Here is a 12,811-nt window from a genome sequence, read left to right as displayed (position 1 = left end):
TGCCCACTTCCAGCCTGAGCCCAGCTGCCCAGAGCACTGATCCTGAGCCACTGGAGTCTTCAGAACTGGAAGTATTTACAGTCATTCACTGGACTCTACCAGATGTGTGGATTTTTTGTGTGTGTGTTGTGGTGGAGGGCGTGATTGCCTGCTAAGGTGTGGGAAGGCGGGATCCAGGGGGCCCAAGTAAATTTTTTGCCCAGGGTCCAATCAATATTAAAGACGGCCCTGACTAGGATACTGCAGCTTAGCCCCATTCACTGGAATGCGACTGAACTGCATAAAGGCCGATGCACAGCTTCCCCTTTCAACAGCTGATCTGCTGGGTGATGGGCCCCTATCAATCAGATATTGATGACCTATCCTGAGGATAGGTCATCAATATTTGAGTCTCAGACAACACAGGTAATTCTGTGGATGTCTTGCATTCCCAGTTTCATGAAAGCAGCATTTTCAGTAGTATATAGTTATAAAAGAAACAATTTACTTTGTAAGTCTCACAAAGTATAGCATATTGTCATATTTATTGTAGTTTTTCAAGAAACACACTTTAATGCTATCAAGTCCTAAAATGAACCAGAGAAAAAATGAAGAGCATGATGTATGGGTCTGCATCCCAATGCCATATGCAATACAAGCCTATAAATCTACAGCATTGCACACATTAGCTTTCAAAGTGTAACTTGCCTGCAGTGTTTTATGCCCATATGATCAAAGGTAAACCATCGTCCTAGGATATGAGAATGAAGGCCTGTGCCTGAACAGGGTAAAATAGCAACACACCGATATAATTCAGAGTAGCTATGCTGCCCTATGCAGGTGTAGACATACATGACAAAAGTGATTAAATTTACCTTCAGCCAAAACGGGGAAGTAATGGCAGATTTACACGGCCAGAGGAGCAGTCGATTATCAGGAAGGAAGCGCTCCTTCCAGACAACTGGCTGCTCGTTCAGTGGGGGTGAAGATCTGAATTTATACGTAGTGATTCCCTCTACAATATGAGAACGAGTGGTCACTGCTGCCATCACTCTTCCTCATAGAGCTGCATTGTTTCTGGGCAGCAGAGTATTGTTTAGACGGCACGATCTGCTGGCCAGAAACGATAATTTACCTGCCTTCATTAATGACCGTTTCACCCGAAAACGAGCGTTTCACTCATTCATCGAGTGATTGGCTGCACCTTTAACCCCTTAGGGTTCCAGAGTCCTTAAGGACCCATGACGTACCAGTACGTCATGTGTTGTTCCGCCCCCCGTGTCGGTAATCGCCCTAAACCGCAGGTCAATTCAGACCTGCAGTTTGCGGCTTTTACCTGGTGCGGCGGCGGTGGTGCCAATCGGGTCCCCATGGGGCTGTGGGGAGGACCCGATGGCATGGAAGGCAGCGCGATGCCTTCCTGAGGCCTCTGCGCTGCTTTCCGGTGACGAGCCTTTGAGATCCAGCCCCCTGGATCTCACAGGTCGGAAGCTACATATTAGGTATCGCCGCGTTCGTATCGACCGGCTCTATAAACATATCACATGACCTAACCCCTCAGATGAACACCGTAAAAAAAAAAAAACTGTGCTAAATAAACCATTTTTTTGTCACCTTACATAACAAAAAGGCGTTTTCCCACCAAAATAGTACCAATCTAACCGTCACCTCATCCCGCAAAAAATGAGCCCCTACCTGAGACAATCGCCCAAAAAAATAAATAAATAAATAAAATATGGCTCAGAATAAGGAGACACTAAAACATTATTATTTTTTTTTTGTTTTAAAAAAGCCGTTATATGTATACTTTTTTTTATTTATGTAAGTTTTACACAATAACAGCTTTTTTAAAACAAAAAAAATGATGTTTTAGTGTCTCCATATTCTGAGCCATAGTTTTTTTTTTTTTTTGGGCGATTGTCTCAGGTAGGGGCTCATTTTTTGCGGGATGAGGTGACGGTTAGATTGGTACTATTTTGGTGGGCAAACGCCTTTTTGATCACTTGCTGTTGTACTTTTTGTGATGTAAGGTGACAAAAAAAATGGTTTATTTAGCAGTTTTTATTTTTTTACGGTGTTCATCTGAGGGGTTAGGTCATGTGATATGTTTATAGAGCCGGTCGATACGGACGCGGCGATACCTAATATGTATACTTTTTTATCTATTTATGCAAGTTTTACACAATTAGGTATCGCCGCATCCGTGACAACCTGGTCTATAAAAATATCACATGATCTAACCTGTCAGATAAATGTTGTAAATAACAAAAAATAAAAACTGTGCCAAAACAGCTATTTCTTGTTGTCTTTCCTCACAAAAAGTGTATATAGAGCAACCAAAAATGATATGTACCCTAAACTAGTACCGACAATACTGCCACCCTATCCCGTAGTTTCTAAAATAGGGCCACTTTTTTGGAGTTTCTACTCTAGGGTTGCATCAGGGGGGCTTCAAATGGGACATGGTGTCAAAAAAAAAAAACAGTCCAGCAAAATCTGCCTTCCAAAAACCGTATGGCATTCCTTTCCTTCTGCGCCCTGCCATGTGCCCGTACAGTAGTTTACGACCACATATGGGGTGTTTCTGTAAACTACAGAATCAGGGCCATAAATATTGAGTTTGGTTTGGCTGTTAACCCTTGCTTTGTAACTGGAAAAAAATCATTAAAATTGAAAATCTGACATAATTCTTGTGGAACACCTAAAGGGTTAACAAAGTTTGAAAAATCAGTTTTGAATACCTTGAGGGGTGTAGTTTATAGAATGGGGTCATTTTTGGGTGGTTTCTATTATGTAAGCCTTGCAAAGTGACTTCAGACCTGAACTGGTCCCTAAAAATTGGGTTTTTGAAAATTTCAAGATTTGCTTTTAAACTTCTAAGCCTTGTAACATCCCCCCCAAAAAAAAAATATCATTCCAAAAATGATCCAATCAAAGTAGACATATGGGGAATGTGAAGTAATAACTATTTTTGGAGGTATTACTATGTATTACGCTGGGTTCACACCTGAGCGTTCTGAAAGGAGCGATCTGTATGCGCGATTGTACCGGCGTTTGCAATCGCGCATACAGAGACAAGCGAACGCCCATTGTCGCGCGTTCCCAAAAGTCTATGTACGGGAACGCGCGACAAGACGCCCCAAAGAAGCTCATGTACTTCTTGGGGCGTCGGGCGTTTTACAGCGCGATCGTACGCGCTGTAAAACGCCCAGGTGAGAACCATTCCTATAGGGAATCATTGGTTTCTCCTTGTTGAGCGTTTTACAGCGCGTAGGAACGCACTGTAAAACGCTCAGGTGTGAACCCAGCCTAATAGAAGTAGATAAATTGAAACTTGGAAATTTGCAATTTTGTACAAATTTTTGGTAAATTATTTTTTATTTTATTTTTTTAATAAAAAATATTATTTTTTTACTTCATTTTACCAGTGTCATGAAGAACAATATGTAACGAAAATACAATCTCAGAATGGCCTGGATAAGTCAAAGCGTTTTAAAGTTATCAGCACTTAAAGTGACACTGGTCAGATTTGCAAAAAAATGGCCAAATCCAGAAGGTGAAAATAGGGCCGAGTCCTTAAGGGGTTAGGCGTGCAGATTATGGGGAAGGAGCATTCATAGGAACATTAGTCCTTGATACTCTGCTGGACAATCAGGCCGTATAAACCCATCTTAAAGGGGTTCTCTGGGAACGATAAAAATGAAAATACTGAAAAAGCATGTTCTTAAATGCCTTTAATTATTTGTAATAGCTCGTTTTGTCTAGAGGACAATAAGTGAAGGAGTTAAAATGGTGGCTCTCAGATTTCTGAGCATGAAATCCATCCCCCTCGAGACACTGCAGGACGGCCTGTGTGAGAAAGCAGAGCAGAGTAAAGTCCTGCCGGTCTCAGCAGTGTGAAACTACATTATGTGCAGAGGACAGCTGAGATAACTGCTCAGATGTGTCCCTGCCCTTCGGAAAGGAGTTTACCTCATCCTGTACTCACAAGCTGAAATGTTTTCTACTGACGCTCCTCCCCTACAGCAGAGTGTCTGGTCCTTATTCCTAGACCTCAGCCGGTGAGTACGGGATGTCACCGGATGAGGTAAATTCCTTTCTGAAGCAGAGGGACACATCTGAGCAGTTATCTCAGCTGTCATCTGCACATAATATACAGCTTCACAGTGCTGATACCCGCAGTCTGTGCTCTGCTTTCTGACACAGGCCATCCTGCAGTGTCTCGAGGAGGACGGATTTCATGCTCCTAAATCTGAGAGACACCATTTTAACTCACACTGATTGTCCCCTAGATAAAACAAGCCATTATAAACAATAAAAGGCATTTAAGGGTTTATTTATAATAAGTTTTTTCAGCATTTTCATAATAATCTTTCCTGGAGTACTTCTTTAAAGAATTCAATATAGGACTATACATCATCGAGACATTAAGATGAAGATGCACTGCACCATCCACCTCTGTGCAAGACATTTGTACTCTAACAGTTATGAATATTTGAAGATTTCATTTGGATGAACAGATCATGGTGTTATTATAGGTCTCTGTATCGGGACCTGATAGTTACCAGACTATTAACTGGTAATAGAAAAGTATATACATTTCATTTCTGGGGGTAAAATATCCTTTATGAAGGGAGTTCAAAATGAAACTGTAATCTATGATCAGAAAACAAAGTTCTGTGCTAGGAACAAATGCTGGATTATCAGACATTCTTGATTAACAGATGACAGAACAAAGAAACTGTGCTTTTTATGTGCGGTCCTGCTTTATTTAGTCAATATTAAAGAAGCACTCCAACAATTGTTTGCTTGTATGGTGCAGACTAGCTATTATTCAAGAGAAATCCAGGGGCTCATGTGTATGCCTTGTGTGTTCCTATTATAGCTGATGTACCATTGGTGGGTCTACCATGCTGATTTCTTCATCTCATCTCATCAGGTTTCCCTAATTCAGTCAACATTCCGCACAATGCTTCTGGATATTTAGAGACAGAGTGGGATGAGTCTTATCACACAGGGGGCAGAGTGTTGTACGCTGTCCCAGCTAAGGACCACCAGTAATAAATTAGGGATATAGAACTGCTGACTCCTAACTCACGCTGTAGAGGCTCTTTGTATTCCTATGTGATGCAACTTCAGCCTGCCTCTCCTGCTTATGATAGCTATACTCCTGTCAGCTCTTACAAGCAGGAGAGCAGTGTGAAGCTGCATTTCATAGACATACACTGGAGAGTCTACACACAACACTTGCAGATAGTAACCAGGCAGTGTGAGTCAGGGGAGTTTTATATTTGCTTCTTATCACTGTATGGACTCGACTATTATATCACTGCCCTTTTTGGGGGACATTTATCACAGACTGGTGTTCCCATACACTAGTCTTGATCCCCTTGCACTGGAGTAAGATGCACCTAATTTATTAAGTGGCAAATAGCTCTTAATAAATTAGCTGCATTTCTGGCATACTGCGAGCCAGAAGCTCAAGACTACACCAGCCAGAAGCAGTTTCTGGTGGGCAGCAGGAAGCCCTGCCCTTCCCACTATGTTCCTCCCCATTTCTATTCACTTTAGAAAAACGCCAAGAAGCTGAAAAACTTGCAAATTATGGCATAAATACGGTATGTGCCATAATTTGTGACTTTTTAACGACACAAGTGACATAAAAGCTTTAATAAAACGTCCCCCGTTGCAGAGTGAGATCTTCAGCAGCACATTGTAGATAGGTCACATACAACAAGGAGGGTGGAGCTGGTTGGGGAGGGGGGTAAAAATTGGAAGGGGGGATTTGATAGGCATTTATGTAAAACTGTAGATCACAGGAAGTCAACAGATTATAGTTGCATGACACAGCTGCCCATAGTGAAAGGAGTCGAAACGTACAGATACAACTGAGATGGGATTTCACAAATTAGACTGCTAGAAAACTGCCGGTGAGTTACCATTACACATAAACAAAAATTGCTTGAGTGCTTCTTTAATCAATAGGTAGAGCTTCACTTTATATAAAAAGTCAAAATGTATAAAAAAAATAATAAATAAAATGACTTTTGCAAAAATATTAAAAATGACTAATCATTAAAAAATGGTTTATTTTCTGACACTAAGCTGATTGTAGATAAAGACAATTATCAGAAGGTATATATACACAGTGCTACCTCATTTTTCAGTCATCCAGTGTATTGAAGAAATTCAAGTACGTACATAATTTTAAACCTTTTTTAGTCAAGTTTTAAAATGTTCCCCCGAGAATAATGTTCAGTCAATTTTAAATTTTCAGTAGTCACATAAAAAAAAAAACAACACACTGTCCATAAGGGGAAAAGTCTTGAAATGTTTGCCGAATAACAACATTTAAGTTCATGTTAACAACTGACCTATTGTAATAGATAAAATACTGATAAGTGGTCATCCTATCTCGTGTCTTGGCATGTAAAGTATCTTTATATATTGTAAACCGTCACCTCTGTTCCAGGTGGAATCAGAGAGTTCTTTTACATGCGAAAGCTTCGTGTCCTCTGAAACGACTGGAAAGGCCGTTTTAGGGTGAAAAAGGATAGCTGAGATTTTAGGCTCGTTTTCTCTGGAAATATAGCAGCTTCACTGTCTGGCGTTGGGAAACGTTCCTTGTAGATTTGAGGGTGAGCTCTCTGAAACTGAAGAACCAAAAATAAAATTAACAAGACCACTAAGGTGCACAGCCCCATACACGCCTGTCATTTTTTATCGGATTTCAAAATAACCCTCATTAGCGCATGGATTTTTTTTTTCTTTTTGTTCAATGTGATGATTTCATAATTTAATTTATATGTTGCTGCCATTTTCTATGAAACGGCTCTCTTTAGATAGGCAGTGACATCAGAACTCTCCAGATAACCCTATCCTTCACACAGCTAGATATCAGTCACTGTCAAAGCTGCTTATCCTTGTACTGCAGTCCAAAAGAATTGTCATTGACTGCTTAATTGTACTGCCTCATCAAGTCAAAGGTACAGCACCACAACAGCAACAGCCAACACAAACAGATCTCAAAGGGTCACCTCTCAATGTGGTCCACGTATGTGTGCTGTACGTGTTCTCCACAGACAGCACATGACCCCATTCATTTTAATGTGTGTATTTTACCACGGTCTGCGGGTCCGTGTTTTTTAACACGGGAGCATGCTCTATTTTGTTCGTGTTCACCGATCCCTCCCGCCCATTATAGTCTATGGGACCTTGAAAACCACGGATGCCATCAGTGTTCTACGGATCATTAGGAAGAAATGCTTTGAAAATTATCTTTCAGCTGTGCAGTGTCAGTGAAACATGGATTGCACATGGACAGCTAAAAACGGATACGCGGACTAAGCACGGATCCTTCACCGACATCTTCACAGAGGCATTACTGACCACGGACGTGTGAATGAGGCTTTATACTGTCTCTTGCTAATATAATACACCTGGGTCAAATGGAAGGAGTGCTGATACCATGCCAAAATAAAATGTTTTCTACACATTGGCATAAAATCCCTACACTTCAGTCAGGAAGGCATGTACTGGTTCTCCATAACTGCTGGATGTGTGGATTAGTTTGTACCTTGAAACACTCACAGATATGAGCAAGAATATACTAACCTGTTTCAGCTTTTTCTTCTTATCCTTGGAAGACAAGGTCTCGTTAGTTATAATTTCTTCCAGTGCAACTTTCACAGGATCTTGAGGTTTGCTCAGCTTCTGATATTCATACTCATGTGTTGTCCCCTGTGGCTGGATGAAAGTTGGATGAAGCGTGCCGTCAATGTTAGCCCCTGGATATTTTATCTGAAACCAGAAAAATTGTTAAAAAGTGAAATAATCTTATTATGTCTAGATGGTCCTATGTAAAAATGAAATATAAATACATGCCTGGACCCTTCTTTGGTGTGCCACATAATCTTCCACAGCGTTTTTAAAAGATGTCGGAACAGTGAGAATATCTTGGCAATTGTCCATCATGAAGGTTACAAGATTAGTGGATAAAAGTTCACCCAGGTCCACCTCCTCCTTAGAGCGAAGGACACAGCGAGAAAAGGTCTGCACCATCTGATAACAATGACAGAGAGATGAAAGAGTCATCGTCCCTTTGGAAGGGATTCTATAAAGAATAATCCGAGTAAATTTTAGGTGGAAAGTCTTCTGAGGTCATAGATAAAGAGGAGACCAGTGAAGTCGGTGATCTGATCACCAAGCTGGATATTTTCCCATTATCTAGGATATATCAGAAGATTACTCACAACCATCAAGAAACAAAATATGTATTAAAATCAAAGTAAAAAGCTACACTCAACAAAAAAATAAGAGTGAATATATGAAGTTAAAAGAGGTTGTCCAGCTTCCACAGGAAAACTAACAGCCAAGGGGATTGACTTGTAATAAACAACATTTGATTACTTAAAGAGAACCTGTCCCCTCCCCTGACAGGTCTGTTGTAGTAACTACTTGCATTCCCCATGTAATACCAATTCTGGAGCATCTATTCTTATTGCTCTTTGTGCCATCCCTCTGTTATTTCTATTAGTTTATGAATGAATTGCCAGCACCTTGCAGTAAAGGTACAGCTGGGTTTTACCAGTTGGGGGTGTGTCCCTGCACAGTCGGACCCTGGCAGCACTGATTGGACAGAGTCAGACACAACCGCTACTGGTAACGCCTAGGAGTACCTTTACTGCAGACTGCTGGGAACTTATTTGTAAACTTCTAGCAGGAATAATAAAGGACAGACACAACATAGAGTCAGAAGAAAAGATGCTCCAGAATTGGTATTACATGGGAAATGCAAGTAGTTACTAAAACTGACACATCAGGAGAGGTGACAGGTGCTCTTTAACTGACAGATCCCTCGTCGCCACTCCAGTTCTCCTGGCAGAGCTCTTTTTCCCTGGCTGCCGTGGTGAAATCATGTCAACAACACCAAACATCACCGCTGTAGCAAGTCACCAGCTTCAGAGATGCACTGAAGAGGTGAGCAATTGGCTGCGGTGGTCATGTGTTGCCGATGTGATATTACTGCCGCAGCTGGCAAAACAGAGCCCTGCCGGAAGAACCAACCTGTGAGCGAGCGATCTGTCAAATAAGTAATCATCTATTACAGGTAGATCCCCTGAGCTGACAGATTTTCCCTTTAAACTGGACAACCCTGTTAAAGGTTAGGGCAAAACTTTGCAAATGCATCAATATTTTAAGCCACCAATAATAACTGTATAGAAAATGTCATCTCAGACTTCAAAATTCTAGTAATAGCAACTGAAGTATATTTAAATGGGATTGTCCAGGACTAGAGAAACATGGCTGCCTTCTTTCAGAGACAGCACCACCCCTATCCACAGGTTGTGTGCAGTATTGCAGTTTCGTCCATTGACTCCAATGGAGCCAAGCTGCAATACCAGATACAACCCATGCGCATAGGTTGTGCCGTCTTTGAAATAATGCAGCCATGTTTTTTCTAATCCTGGACAACCCCTTTAATGCATTGGTAGAGAGTATTAAAGATTCTACTTGCTCTGAAAAGCAAAAGTGAATTCATTTCCTAAAACCAATAGCTTTAAGCGAGTTGTACTACGATTCTTCTTCTCAGGACCCAGCCCGTACATGGCACTGTTCTCTCATGGCTTTATCCCTTTGCCTTGGTGTGGTACTTAGCTTAGAATACTATGTATTTGTGTAGGCTTTTACAAGCTGTTACAAAGTGGATTGCTCACAACATTTCATATACGCTTCATTGTTAACAGTTGCAGCCGCCCCCTCTAAGAGGAGACCCCTATAGTGCTGAGCACAGCAGTCGAGGAGCTTCAATTATCCGGACTCTAATAACACACCAGCGCTCGGTTTCCCGATGTATCACACAGAGGTGGCATTTCTCGGTTGTGGCTTATTCTTGCCATCATCCTCATTAGCAGCTGCAGTTTCCTGCGATTTTCCGGAGGCAGAAGTAGACAGCAAACTTGAAGAGCTTCAATAGCGGCGAGCCTCTTTTGCAGAAGACCTGTGACAGGACAAATCACAATGAACGAATAGAAAGAGATTTTGTACCTTAGATGGCCTGAGTGACGTTATGACCTCTGGTAAACACGTCATAAGAAATAAATCACATAAGAAAGAAAAAAAACAAAAAGGGAAAAAAGAAAATATATCAGCTTTACACTGGAAATCTGTGTGCTGCCTGGACAATATATCTCAATTTAAACGTAAAAACAAACAAACAAAAAAAAAACATAACACCACATAGCTTCTTACATAATCTTCAATGTGAAATGGCTATGTATGACGGCTGAGCTGCCGTATGCTGGCACAACAACTACAAAGTGGATGGTGCGTTCTGCTTCTGGCACTGTTATTTCCGGTGCCTTCTGGGAACAGATGATTGGTGGAAGTGTCGGAATCTGCTATTGACATCAATATCTAGAACCTGGACAACACCTTTAAAGAGGACCTTTCACCACTCCTGACTTTTCGGTTTAAAAACTTCATGCATTCCCCATGTAACAATAATTCTAGAGAATCTGCTCTTATGGCTCTATGTTGTGCCATTCCTTTATTATTTCTACTAAGAAGTTATGGATGAATTGCTAGCAGTCTGCAGTAATGGTACAGAGGGGTGGTAACCAGTTGGGTGTGTACCTGCACAGTCTGACAGTGGCAGCACTGATTGGATAGAATAAGACTGTGCAGGTACACACCCAACTGGTTACCACCCCACTGTACCCTTACTGCAGACTGCTAGCAGTTCATTCATAACTTCTTAGTAGAAATACCGGTAATAAAGGAATGGCACAACATACAGACATAAGAATAGATGCTCCAGAATTCTCATTACATGGGGAATGCATGAAGCTATTAAAACAGGCATTTTTTAAGCAGTGGCGACCGGGCCTCTTTAAGGCGTTACTCTCAACTCATCTCCACAAGATTAATGTTGGGCGAAGCGAGCTTTAGATGCTTCATCCGAAGTCACTTCGTTCAAAACGTCAGAATAATACTATATGGTGATCCGTCTCCATACAGTATTAGAATGTATAGGCTCCCATGAGCTCAAGTAAGTTATTCGCGAAGTCACACGTGACTTCGTTGAATAAACTTCGGTAGTTGATTTAAGTGGAAAACCACTTTAAAACTTGAAACCAAACTCTGCTTCGGTTCCGACTAGTACCTAGTTTCAAGAATGTTAGGTTGAGTTCACACTTCATTTGGTCAATTATTTCCATCAGTTATTGTGACCCAAAACCAGTAGTAAAGCCTACACAGAGATTAGGTATAATGGAAATATATGTACCTGTCCTGTATTTTTTACCCGCACCTAGTTTTGCCTCACAATCATCTGGGTGCAATGCTGTCATGGAAACTTAATACATAGAGTAGATCTAAAAAGTCCACACAGCCCTGTTAAAATGTCAGGTTTCTGTGATGTAAAAAAATAAGACAAAGATAAATCATTTCAGAACTTTTTCCACCTTCAATGAGACCTATAAAATGTACAACTCAATTAAAAAATAAAGCATCCCACAGCAAAAGCCATGGTCCACAGAGAGCTTCCAAAGCATCAGAGGGATCTCATTGTTAAAAGGTATCAGTCAGGAGAAGGGTACAAAAGAATTTCCAAGGCATTAGATATACCATGGAACACAGTGCAGACAGTTATCATCAAGTGGAGAAAATATGGCACAACAGTGACATTACCAAGAACTGGACGTCCCTCCAAAATTGATGAAAAGACGAGAAGAAAACTGGTCTGGGAGGCTACCAAGAGGCCTACAGCAACATTAAAGGAGCTGCAGGAATATCTGGCAAGTACTGGCTGTGTGGTACATGCGACAACAATCTCCCGTATTCTTCATATGTCTGGGCTATGGGGTAGAGTGGCAAGACGAAAGCCTTTTCTTACGAAGAAAAACATCCAAGCCAGGCTACATTTTGCAGGCTACATTTTGCAAAAACACATCTGAAGTCTCCCAAAAGCATGTGGGAAAAGGTGTTATGGTCTGATGAAACCAAGGCTGAAGTTTTTGGCGATAATTCCAAAAGATATGTTTGCCGCAAAAACAACACTGCCCATCACCAAAAGAACACCATACCCACAGTGAAGCGTGGTGGTGGCAGCATCATGCCAAGGGGCTGTTTTTCTTCAGCTGGAACTGGGGCCTTAGTTAAGCTAGAGGGAATTATGAACAGTTCCAAATACCAGTCAATATTGGCACAAAACCTTCAGGCTTCTGCTAGAAAGCTGAACATAAAGAGGAACTTTATCTTTCAGCATGACGATGACCCAAAGCATACATCCAAATCAACAAAGGAATGGCTTCACCAGAAGATTAAAGTTTTGGAATTGCCCAGCAAGAGCCCAGACCTGAATTCGATTGAAAATCTGTGGGGTAATCTGAAGAGGGCTGTGCACAGGAGATGCCCTCGCAATCTGACAGATTTAGAGTGTTTTTGCAAAGAAGAGTGGGCAAATCTTGCCAGGTCAAAATGTGCCATGCTGATAGACTCATACCGAAAAAGACTGAGTGCTGTAATAAAATCAAAAGGTGCTTCAACAAAGTATTAGTTTAAGGGCGTGCACACTTATGCAACCACATTATATTTTTTCTTCCATCTACCTAAAAGATTTCAGTTTGTTTTTCAATTGAGTGGTTCAGTTTATAGGTCACATTAAAGGTGGAAAAAGGTCTGAAATTATTTATCTTTGTCTCATTTTTTTTTTATATCCACTGTATCTACCTCCACACATATACACACTGAAATGCCTCTATTTAAACAGAGGTAGGACACACAATTTATTGTATTTGGAGATTAGGATCCAAGCAAGCTAAGAGATAAG

At 41.1% G+C, this 12,811-nt stretch overlaps 1 protein-coding gene across 1 annotated transcript in view; it reads right to left on the bottom strand.

The window, feature by feature from the left end:
* Positions 1 to 5,946: 5,946 nt before the first annotated feature.
* Positions 5,947 to 12,811, bottom strand: part of DEPDC1B (DEP domain containing 1B) — a 45,264-nt gene continuing 38,399 nt past the window's right edge. The window contains exons 8-11 of the mRNA XM_044292447.1: positions 9,813 to 9,979; positions 7,864 to 8,040; positions 7,594 to 7,779; positions 5,947 to 6,632 (exon numbers count right to left, since the gene is read on the bottom strand). Coding sequence (XP_044148382.1) covers positions 6,471 to 6,632; positions 7,594 to 7,779; positions 7,864 to 8,040; positions 9,813 to 9,979 — 692 coding nt within the window. The 3' untranslated portion in view covers positions 5,947 to 6,470. The remainder of the gene's footprint in view (positions 6,633 to 7,593; positions 7,780 to 7,863; positions 8,041 to 9,812; positions 9,980 to 12,811) is intronic.

Source organism: Bufo gargarizans, chromosome 1, assembly GCF_014858855.1.
Source record: "Bufo gargarizans isolate SCDJY-AF-19 chromosome 1, ASM1485885v1, whole genome shotgun sequence".
In the NCBI taxonomy this organism is placed as follows: domain Eukaryota; kingdom Metazoa; phylum Chordata; class Amphibia; order Anura; family Bufonidae; genus Bufo; species Bufo gargarizans.
The sequence above is the reverse complement of the archived record's forward strand: the minus strand, read 5'-3'. Positions and strand labels throughout refer to the sequence as shown.